At 39.8% G+C, this 12,807-nt stretch overlaps 2 protein-coding genes across 3 annotated transcripts; both read right to left on the minus strand.

Annotated features, from left to right (window-relative positions):
* Positions 1 to 251: 251 nt before the first annotated feature.
* agxta (alanine--glyoxylate and serine--pyruvate aminotransferase a) lies at positions 252 to 5,938 on the minus strand. The gene is made up of 11 exons (XM_020631155.3): positions 5,664 to 5,938; positions 3,608 to 3,800; positions 2,887 to 2,951; positions 2,700 to 2,800; positions 2,556 to 2,626; positions 2,376 to 2,460; positions 2,195 to 2,293; positions 2,012 to 2,081; positions 753 to 848; positions 538 to 666; positions 252 to 440 (listed from the first exon to the last, which is right to left on the minus strand). The coding sequence occupies exons 1-11, from the start codon at positions 5,820 to 5,822 to the stop codon at positions 333 to 335; spliced, it is 1,176 nt and encodes a 391-aa protein (XP_020486811.2). The 5' UTR covers positions 5,823 to 5,938; the 3' UTR covers positions 252 to 332.
* A 1,014-nt stretch (positions 5,939 to 6,952) lies between these two features.
* On the minus strand, positions 6,953 to 12,198 carry zgc:103559. 2 transcript variants are annotated; one of them, XM_020632003.3, is made up of 11 exons: positions 11,964 to 12,198; positions 11,694 to 11,848; positions 10,541 to 10,655; positions 10,175 to 10,321; positions 10,018 to 10,063; positions 9,746 to 9,839; positions 9,447 to 9,633; positions 9,209 to 9,347; positions 7,375 to 7,547; positions 7,250 to 7,282; positions 6,953 to 7,156 (listed from the first exon to the last, which is right to left on the minus strand). In XM_020632003.3, exons 1-11 carry the CDS (start codon positions 12,108 to 12,110, stop codon positions 7,007 to 7,009), a joined length of 1,386 nt encoding a protein of 461 aa, XP_020487659.1. In that variant the 5' UTR covers positions 12,111 to 12,198; the 3' UTR covers positions 6,953 to 7,006. The 2 variants fall into 2 exon arrangements, with proteins under 2 accessions (XP_020487659.1, XP_020487675.1); XM_020632019.3 differs by having other exon boundaries at positions 11,694 to 11,845; positions 11,964 to 12,197.
* Positions 12,199 to 12,807: the final 609 nt, after the last annotated feature.

Raw genomic sequence — 12,807 nt, forward strand, 5'->3', positions numbered from 1 at the left:
GAGAGTCTGTCACTCATGAATGGCAGGGGGCGTCAGGAAGTTGGACGCTTCACTTCAGAGCTATGAAATCAGCTAGTTTGAATACATAGATACACAAAACTGTACATTGGACTAAAAGCAACAGAAATGTGTTGCACCTTTCCAGTAAGAATTATCAAAAAAGCTATGAGAAAACCCACAAATAATGATGCTAATCCTAACAAAAAGATAACGCATCTTTTTGTAGTGATTAAACTGCACAAGACTATTACTCAGAATGACAACAGATTTATTGTGAAACAGTCTTTTCATGGTGACAGTAGCATTGATTCAGGATTGTCTTTTTCAGCATGTTACACTTTACTCTTATGGCAGTGTTTCAGAGCATCTTTCAGTGCAGCTAACACCATGTCAACGTTAGCCTTGCTGCTGTTACATCCCATCAGTCCCACACGCAGCACCTGGAAAGTAAAAAAAACACAACAGGGGATTAGAATACTTAAGCAACTTCTCGCCAAACAAATAAAGAACTGGGTGTATGGCCACATTAACTCTTACCAAGCCAACTGATGGTCCAAGCCCTCCAGAAATCTCCAGATTATGTGTTTTCATGATGTATGTTGTGATCTCTTTCCAGTCGTATCCATGAGGAGCAACAATAGTGGTCACCGTTGGCAGTCTTGCTGTCTGAAATAACCATTAAAGTCAGGACTTTGGTTTCATACATGATGTAAATTCTACCACATATCATTTATGACACGTTTGAAACTCACCTTTTCTTTGACAAATAGTTTTAGACCCATGCTCTCTAAACCAGCATGGAAATATTCTGCCACGTTTTGATGTCTTTCCCATGAGTTCTCCAGACCCTTAGGTGACCAGAGAAATGTGGAAAAAAAGAGATCATTACCATTTATAACATAAATGACATACCTTTACCATTTATGACATAAATGTATGCATGCTAATATTAAAGGCAGTAATCACAGCAATGCTAACAGCACAGCAGTGGTGCTTTGAGCTATAATGTAAGTAAGTAAGTAAGGTTTATTTATATAGAACATTTCAAGAACAGACGTCACAAAGTGCTTCATAATAAAGGACAAAGCAGAGACATTACAAACAGACAGGTACATAAAATAAAATATAGACGGATCAAACACAGCCAAGTCTGAATAGATGAGTCTTTAGCTGTTTTTTAAAAGTGTCACAGCTCTCAGTTCTGGGGGAAGACGGTTTAAAAATGTAGGAGCCACCTCAGAGGCATAGTCTCCTTTTGGTTTCAGTCTCTTGCGAGGAACAACCAGCAGACCCTGGTCAGAGGACCTCAGGGACCTGCTGGTGTTACATGTCCTCAGCAGCTCAGTGATAAAAGCCGGAGCTAGACCATGCAAGGCTCTCAGTGACACTGGAAGCAAGCTTATGTAGAGCCGAGGTATCTTGGCATGATATCATGCAAAACCTTGCTGGTTAGTTTGCATACTTTCAAATGTCCAGCAGAGGGATTCTTTACTGGTTTGCAGAAGAAGTCAACAACAAAGGACAGATTATAAAATGATCCTACTTCTCAGGTGCTTTATTCCTTGACTGAACCATTCCATTAATTTTTTTATCTCACTTTATAGTTTCACATATTCTTCAATACAGTATGATCAATGTTCATTTAGTAAATAACAGCCGCATTTAGAGTGAAAAGATAATAAAGCAAAGTATACAAGTGAAATTCTACATTTTTGTGATTGCACAACCTGCTCATTTGCTATTTGTTGTAACTCAGGCACTGGTGGCCTAGTTTGAGGCCACAGTCCTCAAAGCGGGCAGCCTGGGTTCAAATCTGACCCCTGGCTGCTTTACCGCATGTCATTTCCCACTCTCTCTCTCTCTCTCTCTCCCTGATTTCTAACTCTATCCACTGTCCTATCTCTAAAATAAAGGTATAAAAAGCGCCTTAAATTAATCTTTAAAACTGCTGTAACTCTTAAGGGTTAAAGCTGAAAAAAAGTCAAAATTTCTCATGCAACTAAAGTCGCACCTCCTCAACAAGGACGGCCAGACTCTCCCTCAGACAGTAAAAAGCAGTGACTGGACCTGTGTGGTGATATCTGTAGAGGATAAATTAAAGACATAGATATATTCAGCATTTGTGAAAGTATGGCTTATATTTAAAAAAAAAAAAAGATCAGTTCCTGTGTGTATTAAAAAAAAGTTATCTTACACTCTTGAGGGTTTGCCGTCACATCCCCAGTAGTTTGCAAGCCAACCCAGATCCAAGAAGAATGACACAGGCTTTGTTCTGCGGTTAAATATCTTCTGGCTGTAGAAAGATTCATCCTTTAAATTCTTGCATCTTGCATGTTATAAACTTTGCAAACTAGACTTTTTGATTAATTTCTCACCATGCTCTTTCACTGAACGAGATTGGTGCTGTACCTGGAGGAGCATTCAGAACTTTTTGGGAGCCTGTGTATAGGATGTCTATCTCTGCAAATACAAAAGTCAAAACAGATAATGTAACACAGTTAAATGTGTCATTAGCAGTTAACTAAAAAAACATCAAGCAGCTTTTAATACTCAACCTTGCTGATCCATGTACAGAGGAGCTCCCCCGATTGACGCCACAGAGTCAACAAGAAACAAGCAGTTATACCTGTAGGAAACAAACATAATACAGATCACACCTTCCCTTATTATCACAGATATGAGTGAATGCTGCGTCTTACTTATGGCACAGCTGTCCGATACCGTCTAAAGGATGCAGGACTCCTGTAGAAGACTCTCCATGTGCGAGGAAGAACACCGCTGGTCTGTGTTTTGATAAGGCCTGTGATGAGAGAACAGTTTGATCACAAAACAGTAGCTGTGACAAATAATTTGTGTAATCTGATGATTACAAAAAAGCAGTGATACCTTTTCAATGTCTTCATTGGATAAGAATCCACCAGGGGGTGCCACTATTGTGTTCACTCTGGCACCTTTTGGATTGAAGTGAATTAAAGTGCATGTGGATGAATAACCTCAGAATACAATTGTATTTTTACTTTAAGAGCTTATTTAAAGGAACAAGGATGGAAACATTATGTGATGTTATTATTGGTACAAAGCTCATGAAATTGTTCCTTTTCTACAAAAAGGCTCTATAGCAACGTTGTCCCTTAACATAAAGTTTGAGGGTTTGATCCCCAGCTATTGCACTCACATATTTAAGTGTCAAGATTCTGAACCCCAAATCGGTCCCACTACATAGCCAGCAGCGTGTGAATGGAATCGTACTTATGGGCAGTTCAGCATTTTACAGTACGTAGCATCCTCTGCCATCAGTGTGTGAATGTGAATGAATGTGAATGAAAACGTGAATGCGACATTTAGCGCAAAAGTGCTTTGAGTATGCAGACGACTAAAGAAGCGCCAAACACGTCCAGGTCGTTTAACCACAGCGTCCAGCTTTTTCAAGAGAATTCCTGAACTGTTTTCAAGAGAAGCTATCACGGTGTGAACTGTTTTTAAGTTTCAGTAAAAACCTAGGAATCATGTTCTTAGTTGAGAGGAAGAGAGAAAATAATTGACTCTTTGTTGGTTTTGGTATTTTTAAAGTATTTCATGAGGGATAAAGGACCACCACAAGTCTTACCAATCCTTTCAGCCATTTCCGCTGCTCGTTCACCCCATATGCCGTTGACTGCAGCCAGCACGCTCTCCCCGGCCTCCACCGTGTTGAAGATGGCACACTCCATCGCAGTGTGTCCAGTGCCGCTCACTGCTAATGTCATGTTGTTCTGAGTTTGAAACATGTACTGGATTCCACTTTTAATGTCATTCATTATCTGCAACATAAAAAAAACAAATGTTAGTTAAAGGTTTGAATAGACATATATTCTTTTGTTATTCCACCCTGTTGCTCTCTGTGATGGACAGACTGACATATGTCCTAACAGGTTAGATTAAAACCTTAGAGCTCAATGGTGTATCAATTATTTCAACGTCAGGGATACGTGTTTAGTGAGATACATGCCACATATGCTAATGAGCTTGAATTAGGTCCAGATAAGGTGTTGAACTAGAGATCGATGGGCAAAGTTTGACTCATTTAAAGCGCCTCCTCTAAGTTTTTGGCTGGTAAAGAAACAGTCTGATATCAATATTGACATCTCCATTTGACCTACTTAAGCAAACCAGACCATCAGTGACAAGGTTGACTATTTCTTTATTTGATATTCTATTTCCTGAAACTGTTACGAGTTGGTTGTTGTCAGACAATGTGAATAGCAATAACACCGTCAAAACAGCCTTTTAAAAATGTTTCCACATCTTATTCTTTGTGAGCTCCATTTCTAAAATTTAAAACAAAGAAGGATTTTTTTGACAGAAAACACATGTTACAAATGCACAGGAAAAGATTAGGAAAGTGGTTCTGTTTTCCACAGGGGGCGCCAGAATCAAAAGTTCAAGCTCAAAGAAGCTTTAAGTTAATTTAAAGTAAAAATGCAAAACTAAATTTTTTTTCTTTTTAAATATATTTTTAGGTTTTTATGCCTTTATTTGATAGAGTAGGAAACCAGTGAGGGAGAGGGGAATGATGTGGAAATGAGCCGCAGGTCAGATTTGAACTTGCTCTTGAAGAACAATAGCCTCCGTACATTGGGTAGGACTTAACCTCTCGGTCATCGGCACCACGCAAAACTCAGTTAACTTATACACAAGCTTCTAAAATGAACTTTTTTATTAGTTTCCTGAATATCTAGTTGTTACATTCTTGTGACACATGTTTGATATCATTCAATGTTTTGCCCCTTACCCCGTCCTCAATAATCACAACTAAACCCCTCATCTTTCACAGTGAATTAACTTTCCAATTGCACTTTGTAGTTTCTTTTTTCAGTCATCGAAAGTTCACATGTCCTCCAAATGGGTTAACAGAAATTAAAAGTCCTTTGTTGTTTTAAATTTCAGCATTTTAATGAGTACCTACAATTTACTGTTAGCTTAGACTGCATCCCTTTTGCAATGATTGTTAGTTTTAAAATATGCTAACATTAGTCAGCGCAACATTTTAGCTAACAGTAAAATAACGGTACCGTAATAGTTCTACCCAGGCTACCAAGAGGGCGCGCAAAGCCCTGCACTCAAAATATACCAGTTAAAGTACACACATATTCTCTGCAAAACGTGCTTTCAGATTAAATAAGATTATTCATAATGGAGAATCCTCCTTATGAGAGTTTAATATTGTTATATGCTGTAGTATTTCATTATTGTTTCTGATGCTTGCACATGTAAACAGCATTTTAAAGCTTCAGTTGCTTGGAGCTGATATTAAATATTTGACATTGTAATGTGTGGCTAAACTCACATGATGCTTTTTTTTTAGCAAACTGTTTAATAAATGTATGAGTAAGAGTAATGTGGTAGAAGTACAAAGTAGAATGAATTGAAAAGCACAAACCAAGATCTATATATATGAAAACTGCAGGGATATTTGGAAAGAAGAAGCTACACATTATTACAATAATCCTCAGGTACAATATAGACAGTTTATATAGTTTTATATTGAGCTTTCTTTAGCTCCTAAAGTGTATATCTGTAGATTAATGCTGCTTGTAAAGGTCTGCTTGTAAAATGCTATGTTTTTTTCATCCTGTGTTTCTCCTCCTTAGAGGGCTGCTAAACGTGTTGGACCACTGAGTTACCTCAAATATCTCTGGATGCATGTGCCCTATGACAGGATTGGCCCCGGCCTCCAGGATTCGAGGAGGAACGTTGGAAGGTCCTGGTCCAAACATGTGACGAAATGGAACAGTCAGTGGTTTCTGCAGACATTTTGGCGGCGGTACAGAGATGGACGACATGTTCCCAGCTGTGTGACAAAGCAGTGAAAGCACAGAAAAGCAGCAGAAAAGGGTAAACGCAGAGCTGAGACCTCCCCTCTGTCTGACCAGTGAGCTCCTGTAGACTTTGTCAACACTTTCTGTGCACAGGGAGAGCAGCTAGTTTTTAAGATACAAAGGTCAACCTGAATTCAAATGTTAATCATTGACCACAGACTCTCTGGAGAATCAAGCTTCACCATTACACTGCTGCACTTTTGCCCCTGTGAACAACACATTTGTTGAGTCGATTCGACGTGAAGTAAATAATGTTAATATTTACTGCAAATTCTTTACTGGGAAGACGGTTGAGCATATTAAACCTAGAAATGACTGTGCAGTTACAAGGAGCATGAAGGCTCTGCAGGGAGGAGTGTCTGCTTTCTGTCTCCATATCCCTTTTTGTAAACAACACATGTCTTATTAAAAGTTCAGTTACTATAAACATGTTTTAGAGGGATTTGCAGTAATTTTTCACAGACTGGTGTTTGGAGATAACATCAATAAATGTTCTAAATTAATAAAGCAGAAGATAAAAAAAACCAAAATAAATAAAAGGTACAGGAAGCAAAATATTTATGTATAACATATACCCTAATGAGTACACTAGTACTTATACATGCACACTAATGGGGGCAGCACCATTACTACACCACTCTGTTTATTTGGGTTAAAAATGAATTGCCAAAAGCTGAATCAAAGACATATTGTTATGGCCTGTAGAACAAAATTACAGCCCCTGATCATTTATGTCTCAGCTGTTTAGAAGCTAATAATGAAACCTTTATCTATTCCTCTGAATGTGAAGGTCTCTGGATCATAACTTTTACAAACAGTTTGTACGGTCTGTGTAATTTTGGCCATGTGACTTTAGATCAGTTGTATTTTGTGTTGAACACAGGATGATGTTTTAGGAGTGTCTCAATCTTAATGACTAAACCCCCAAATATTAAAAAATGGAGCTATTAAATGAAAAAAAAAAAATGAAACCAGCATGTCTACCCAGTTCTATAACAAATACAAGCTGTGTTGTAAAATATAGGCAATAAAAACTAATGAAAATCATTTGTTCAGTGGGAGAGAAATTAAGACAACCACATGAGGCACTCATCTCACACAGACACTTAAATTTATTGAGGGTTTTTGCAGCTTATTGTCGTTCGTCTTCACAGTTGGGCTTGATTTGTCCTCTGAGGGATGAGGAGATGTTTCCCCAGAGGCCTCGGGCAGAAGGAGCCTTCGCTGTACACCAGATGCCCCCTGACGATGGTGGAGCACACAACGCCTTGCAGTGTGACACCAAGGTACGGAGTTACCTACACACAAAAACACACACAGATCATAAGCTTAAAAGACTTAAACATAAAGGCTCCTGACATCATATTATTTGCACATTAAATCTGATTTACCTTGTTCTTATGATGAACATTTTCTTCTTCAATCTGTGAGGCATGACAGAAAATGAGTCTGAATACAGAAAGGGTTTTCAGGTTTTGCTTTATAATAAAAGATTTGAGAGGTTCTTTATACAAACTTTGAATTCTCGCTCGGGGTCCCATATGACAAGGTCAGCATCAAAGCCGGGGGTGAGGCTGCCCTTGTGGTGGTCCAGAGAACACAGCTGGGCTGTTTTCCGGCTGAGGAGTCTCACCACGTCACTCAGCTGAAAGCCTCTCTTACTGGCTGAAGTCCAGAACAGAGGCAGGCCTGACAATGGTTCAAATGGGTGGAGTGGTTAAACAGCTCTGACACCATCAAATATTTAAGACGCTTTCCTCTTCTGCCTGCAGTCATTCTTCTGTAAATGCACAATCACATCGTGAAGTGTCATGATTATAGGAGGTCAAACACTGTGGATAAGTGTCAGTCTTTCTTTGGTCAGACTTTGACCATTTAGTCTCTCTCACTGCGTCTGAACAGTAAATGATTGTTCTGGCACTCAGCTGCTGTTTACCTCTGTGTGAACTTTGCTCAGTTTGTGAGATTTCCAGAGGGGATTATGTTTAGGAGGAGGGAAAAGAGGAAACAACTAATGCATCTTAAAAAGAGAAATCTGCATATAAATTTCCTGTTGTGTTGCACAGGCTAGATTTAAAGTAGAGGATTTTAAGAGAGTGTCTCTTTCAGCTGAACACAAGACAGGATTTGTCATCTTAAGACACATCCTGGAGCTTTTCTATAGACAGGCATAATGTGAGAGCTGCCATGACTCTGAAACAGCAGCCATGGACATTTTGTTGTGACGTTAACAGCCCTATATTCAGATAAAAACTGTAAATCAAGCATTTAAAATCAACTCCAACTTACACGTGTAATTTACTGAGATAAATAAGGGTCCTATTTCACAATTAAATAAACATGGGAAATTAATGAGTCAAGATCAGAGCATGATAATGTCTTCGAACTTACACACGCAGGGGTTAGGTAAACTAAAATATCAAAAGTGAGCAATCAAAAAAACAAACGGGCTTTGGTCTCAGTTTCCTTTTTGTGGACGGTGAATCTGTGTTGGTGGTACATGTTGTCAAGTGAAGCCATAAAGTCCTCATTGTGCTTAACTGACTGAGAAGGTGGAGATGTTTATTCTGCAGAGTCATGCCGTGCGCTTACATGTCCCAGGATGCATTGGACGTTACTGTGAAGATGCATCCATAGGTCTCAATCTAATGCAATTCTGCAGCTGGATAATAACACATTAGGCCAATGTGTTAATGTGACCCACAAATTAACAAATGTTTCCTCATTTGAAAACATACTCTGCCCTTACAGTACATCTGAGGGTTGATATTTCTAGTGTAGTTTCTTTTTTTTAGTTTGTTATCAGTACAACCAAAGAAGAAGACTCAATATCAAAGCTTAGATAGCTGGTGGTTTCCAACAGGCCAACAAACAAATCAGATGACAGTGATGTTTGATGTTTCTGGAAGAACAAAATGTTTTCATCCTGAATTCACCATCTCAGCGAGGGCTATAGTTCTAAAATTCTGGTAGCTGGTGTTTATTTTCTTTTTGTGTCTCATGGGTGCATCTTGGTGCAGCTGCAAATTTGATTGTTGCTTTTTTTGCAAACTAGCAGCAAAAACATGGCTTCAAACTGCAAAATTGTCATCAAGCAATGTGGTGCAGAGGGTTCGACTGCACGTTCTAACCCCAAGACCTAACTGGCAACTCAAAAACAGATAGTATACTGGGTGAAGAACTGCAGCCTTGCAGTGGTGAGGTTATGGCTTTCCTGGTCAGTATAGCATGAACTGAGTATGTTGCTTCTGGTGATTAGATTTTCTATCAACATTGAATGGACCTCCCCATAAAACTTAAAAGAAAAAGAAAATCCCCCTTCAACATGTATGTTGCATCTGTTAAGTTACCAAACTGTAGAGAAGAAATTCCTCCCCAAGCCTGACTGAAGTCTCCACTCTCCAGTCTCTTCAGATCAGGTGTGCAGGGGGAGTGATCGGACACCACCATGTCAATCTGTCCAGCTTTAAGTGCGGACCATAACTGCTCCTGAGGGGACAAAATCAATCTTCAATTAAGCTAACACAGACCAGTTTTTTGTTAATGCTATAATAGACGGTCTGGTTGTTGTTAGTTTTTTTTATATACCTGATTATGAGATCCTCTGATGGGGGGGCAGCACTTGAACTGAGTGGCCCCTGAAGGTATATTCTCTGCACACAGGCTGAGGTAGTGGTGGGTGGTCTCCACTGTGAGGGGGGCTCCAGCCTGTCGGGCTTCCTGGATCAGTTTTAATGGCTTTGCAGAGGACAAGTGAACGATATGGCACCTCACTCTGGAGCAGAGAGCATTAGCTGATTGTGGCATCATGCTGCAAACGCATCTAAATACAAAACATCTATCCACTCGGATATAGTGGTCGTTTGTAAACAGGCTAATGTTCTTACTGGTACTGGAGGCAGAGTTCTGTGACCGTTTGAATTGCCTCCACTTCCATTACATCAGGCCTGGACTGCAGAAAGGAGGAGTACTGACAGGGGTCTAACATGGGAAAGGATGTAGGCAGAAATATATCAACATTTATTAGTAGAAAGGGAGTATTTAAGAAAGAGGGCAGAATATTAGTGTAACACTGATATACTTGAGGTTTGATTATAAGATCATTTTAGCATGCAAAGCTGAAATCTTGTTTTGAATGGTCCAAATGGATAAAACATACCGCCGTTCTCCTCTGATGTTTGCTGAACTTCTATTTCTGCATGAAACTAAAGAAGACAGAGCAAGAGATTCTTCAGTCATGTTACTATACTTAATTTTTTTACATGTGTCTTTAATTAACACCATTTGTATGAAAGATGCTGTAGTTGATCAGTTACCAGCAGGACACTTCCTGTGCCTTGCAGCTGCTTCATGGCTGAGTGCAGATCACTGTTGGTCACATGCGGGAACTCGTCCACCCCACTGTGGATGAGGAAACACTTGAAGCCGGCCACACCAGCCTGGATCATCGGCCGAAGCTCTAGCTAATAAGAAGACATCAGTGATTTGGTTTGCTTATAGCCTGACACCATAGAGAATAAATGTATGCTGCTCCACTGTAAGCCCTGTGATTGACTGGCGACTTGTCCAGGCTTTACGCCGCCTCTCACCCATGACAGCTGGTATTAGCTTCAGTCCCCCCAGTGACCCAGAACGGGTTCAGGTGTATAGATATTAATGTATGGATGGATGTTGCACTGTACCTGGTTGCCAGGAATCACACCTCCCCAGAAGGCCGTGTCCACAAAACACTGTCCTGTAGCTTCCCGCTGCTTCTCATGAAAATGACCAAGTGTGGTGGTTGGAGGGATGCTGTTTCTGTGGAGATCATAATGCATGAAATATAAAAATCTTAACCCCAATTTGACAAAGGAACTCAGAGTAAAGATAATGTGATCATATTTTCAAACCTCCAAATGGGGACACTTTAATTTGACTGTCAAGCCACATGTATTGACCTTCACTGGTCACACAAGGTGGTAGGCAAAGCTGCCCTCCTGAGCAGCTTGTTGGTTTTCATCGGTGTTTGCCTCACCAAAGTGGAACGTAACAGTGCTACTCTCAGTCTATACCCACCGTTTGTGTTTCTAAGATTTAATATGGCTTTGTATATTGGCATTTCCCCCGTGGGCAACTGAAAATGGACAAGTGCAGTGTGTGCAAAATGCAACATATTCATCGCCTGGTGCTTTTTGAATTAAGCTGTAACTCTCCTGGAGCTCTTTGGAAAACACAGCAGGTCATGTTATTATGATAGTTAGGCTAACTAAGCAACAGCCTTGGGAACAACATTGATTGATATAAAATGTAGCAAGCATGGTGTATTGTTTTGGTTGGTTAAAACCAGGACAGGGACAGTGCAAAATCGTGACATATTAGTGTTAATAGACATTTGTGAGGACTTGAAAACGGAACTGTTCAGGTCAAATCTATGATGTAGACGTGTGTTTGTAAATGATCTTAATGTATTCAATAACATTTTATTATTATAAAGGACAATGCTAAAGACAAAATCATAAAACAACAAAGCAGCTAATGCACAAACGTGTGATGAAAAAGGTTGCTCAGGTATGGATTTTATTACTACTAATACACTAACTGCATTGTGTGTCATCATAGACAACATAAAAGATGTAGCACCTCTGAGTCTTTTCAGTGTATTTCATCCCCTTTATTTTCAAACAAACACAACTGTCAAGCTCACAGTTTGTACTTTAGTGTTATATAATAACTTGTACTCCTGCTCGGAGAGGCCAGTTCTTTAACATTTTGTTTACTTTACAACCTTTGCCGTCCACCAGTGACCTTGCATGTTGTTGGGTGCTGATTGATTTTATGAGGGGCTCTCAAACTTACAGCGGCATGTCCACAATGGTTGTCACTCCCCCTGCTGCAGCAGCCCTGGTAGCGGTCCAGAAACCCTCCCAGGAGGTGCGGCCTGGTTCATTCACATGGACGTGACAGTCTACAACACCCGGCATCACCACACTGTCGCCCACATCCAACACCTGCTGTCACAGGTGAGCCACACACAAGATAACACTGTTTACTACCTATAAACATCAGGTTTAAATCAGTGCATTTGCTCTCATAAACTTGTGATTATCTTCATCTTAGCCAGCTTACCTCACATGCATCAGCCGCAGAAAGGTCCCTGTCTGAGAGTATTTGACAGATTTTCCCATCTTTTATTAAGATAACAGCAGGCTTGACTTCATCACCAACCAGCACCCGTTGACTCCTCACAGCTCGAACCGTTGATCCGAGCTCCATGTCTGTCTTAAACGAGAGTTAATGAATACAAAAGACTTTCCTAACTCTGCTTGTACACTTCAGATTGTGAAAGCACAGTGTCCTACTGCTGAGGTACCACCCCCTGCTTTAAAGGTTCAAAAGATCAGAATGTGTTGACTTTTCTTGTCTGCACGACTCACTGAAGTTCATATGTAACCTCACACAAAGGTTACATATGTACTTCTCATCCTTCTAATCCTGGAAAATTAATAACTTGCATATAAGAATTTAAAAAACATCTTTGAATCCCAGAATCTTCTTAAAAAAGTGTGAGCAGGATTTCAGAACAACTCAATGATGACGTTCTCACGTTTTTTTCTCATGAGTAGATCCATCTTTAAATTTATCTCCTGTTTTACATTATATGTTGTTGAATTTTGTATCACAAGTACATCTTCAGTTTGATACATGTACTTTTTAAAATGAGTTTTAAATTATTTTTTTCCAGCTTTATTAAACCAAACTCATTTCCCCTTAAGTTCTTCTGCAGTCGTGAAGTCTTTGGAAGTGTGCAAAGCTAAGCTTACTGAACCCTGGTTGTTAGGATCCGTCTGGCCTGTATAGAGACTGACGGTGCATACATCAAAGGTAAAGAGAAACTAAAAGGTTGCATATCAGACTCACCCAGGACATAATGCTGTACGTTTCAGTAGAAGATTGAGAGGCTGAACCTCAC

Source organism: Labrus bergylta, chromosome 6, assembly GCF_963930695.1.
Source record: "Labrus bergylta chromosome 6, fLabBer1.1, whole genome shotgun sequence".
In the NCBI taxonomy this organism is placed as follows: Eukaryota; Metazoa; Chordata; class Actinopteri; order Labriformes; family Labridae; genus Labrus; species Labrus bergylta.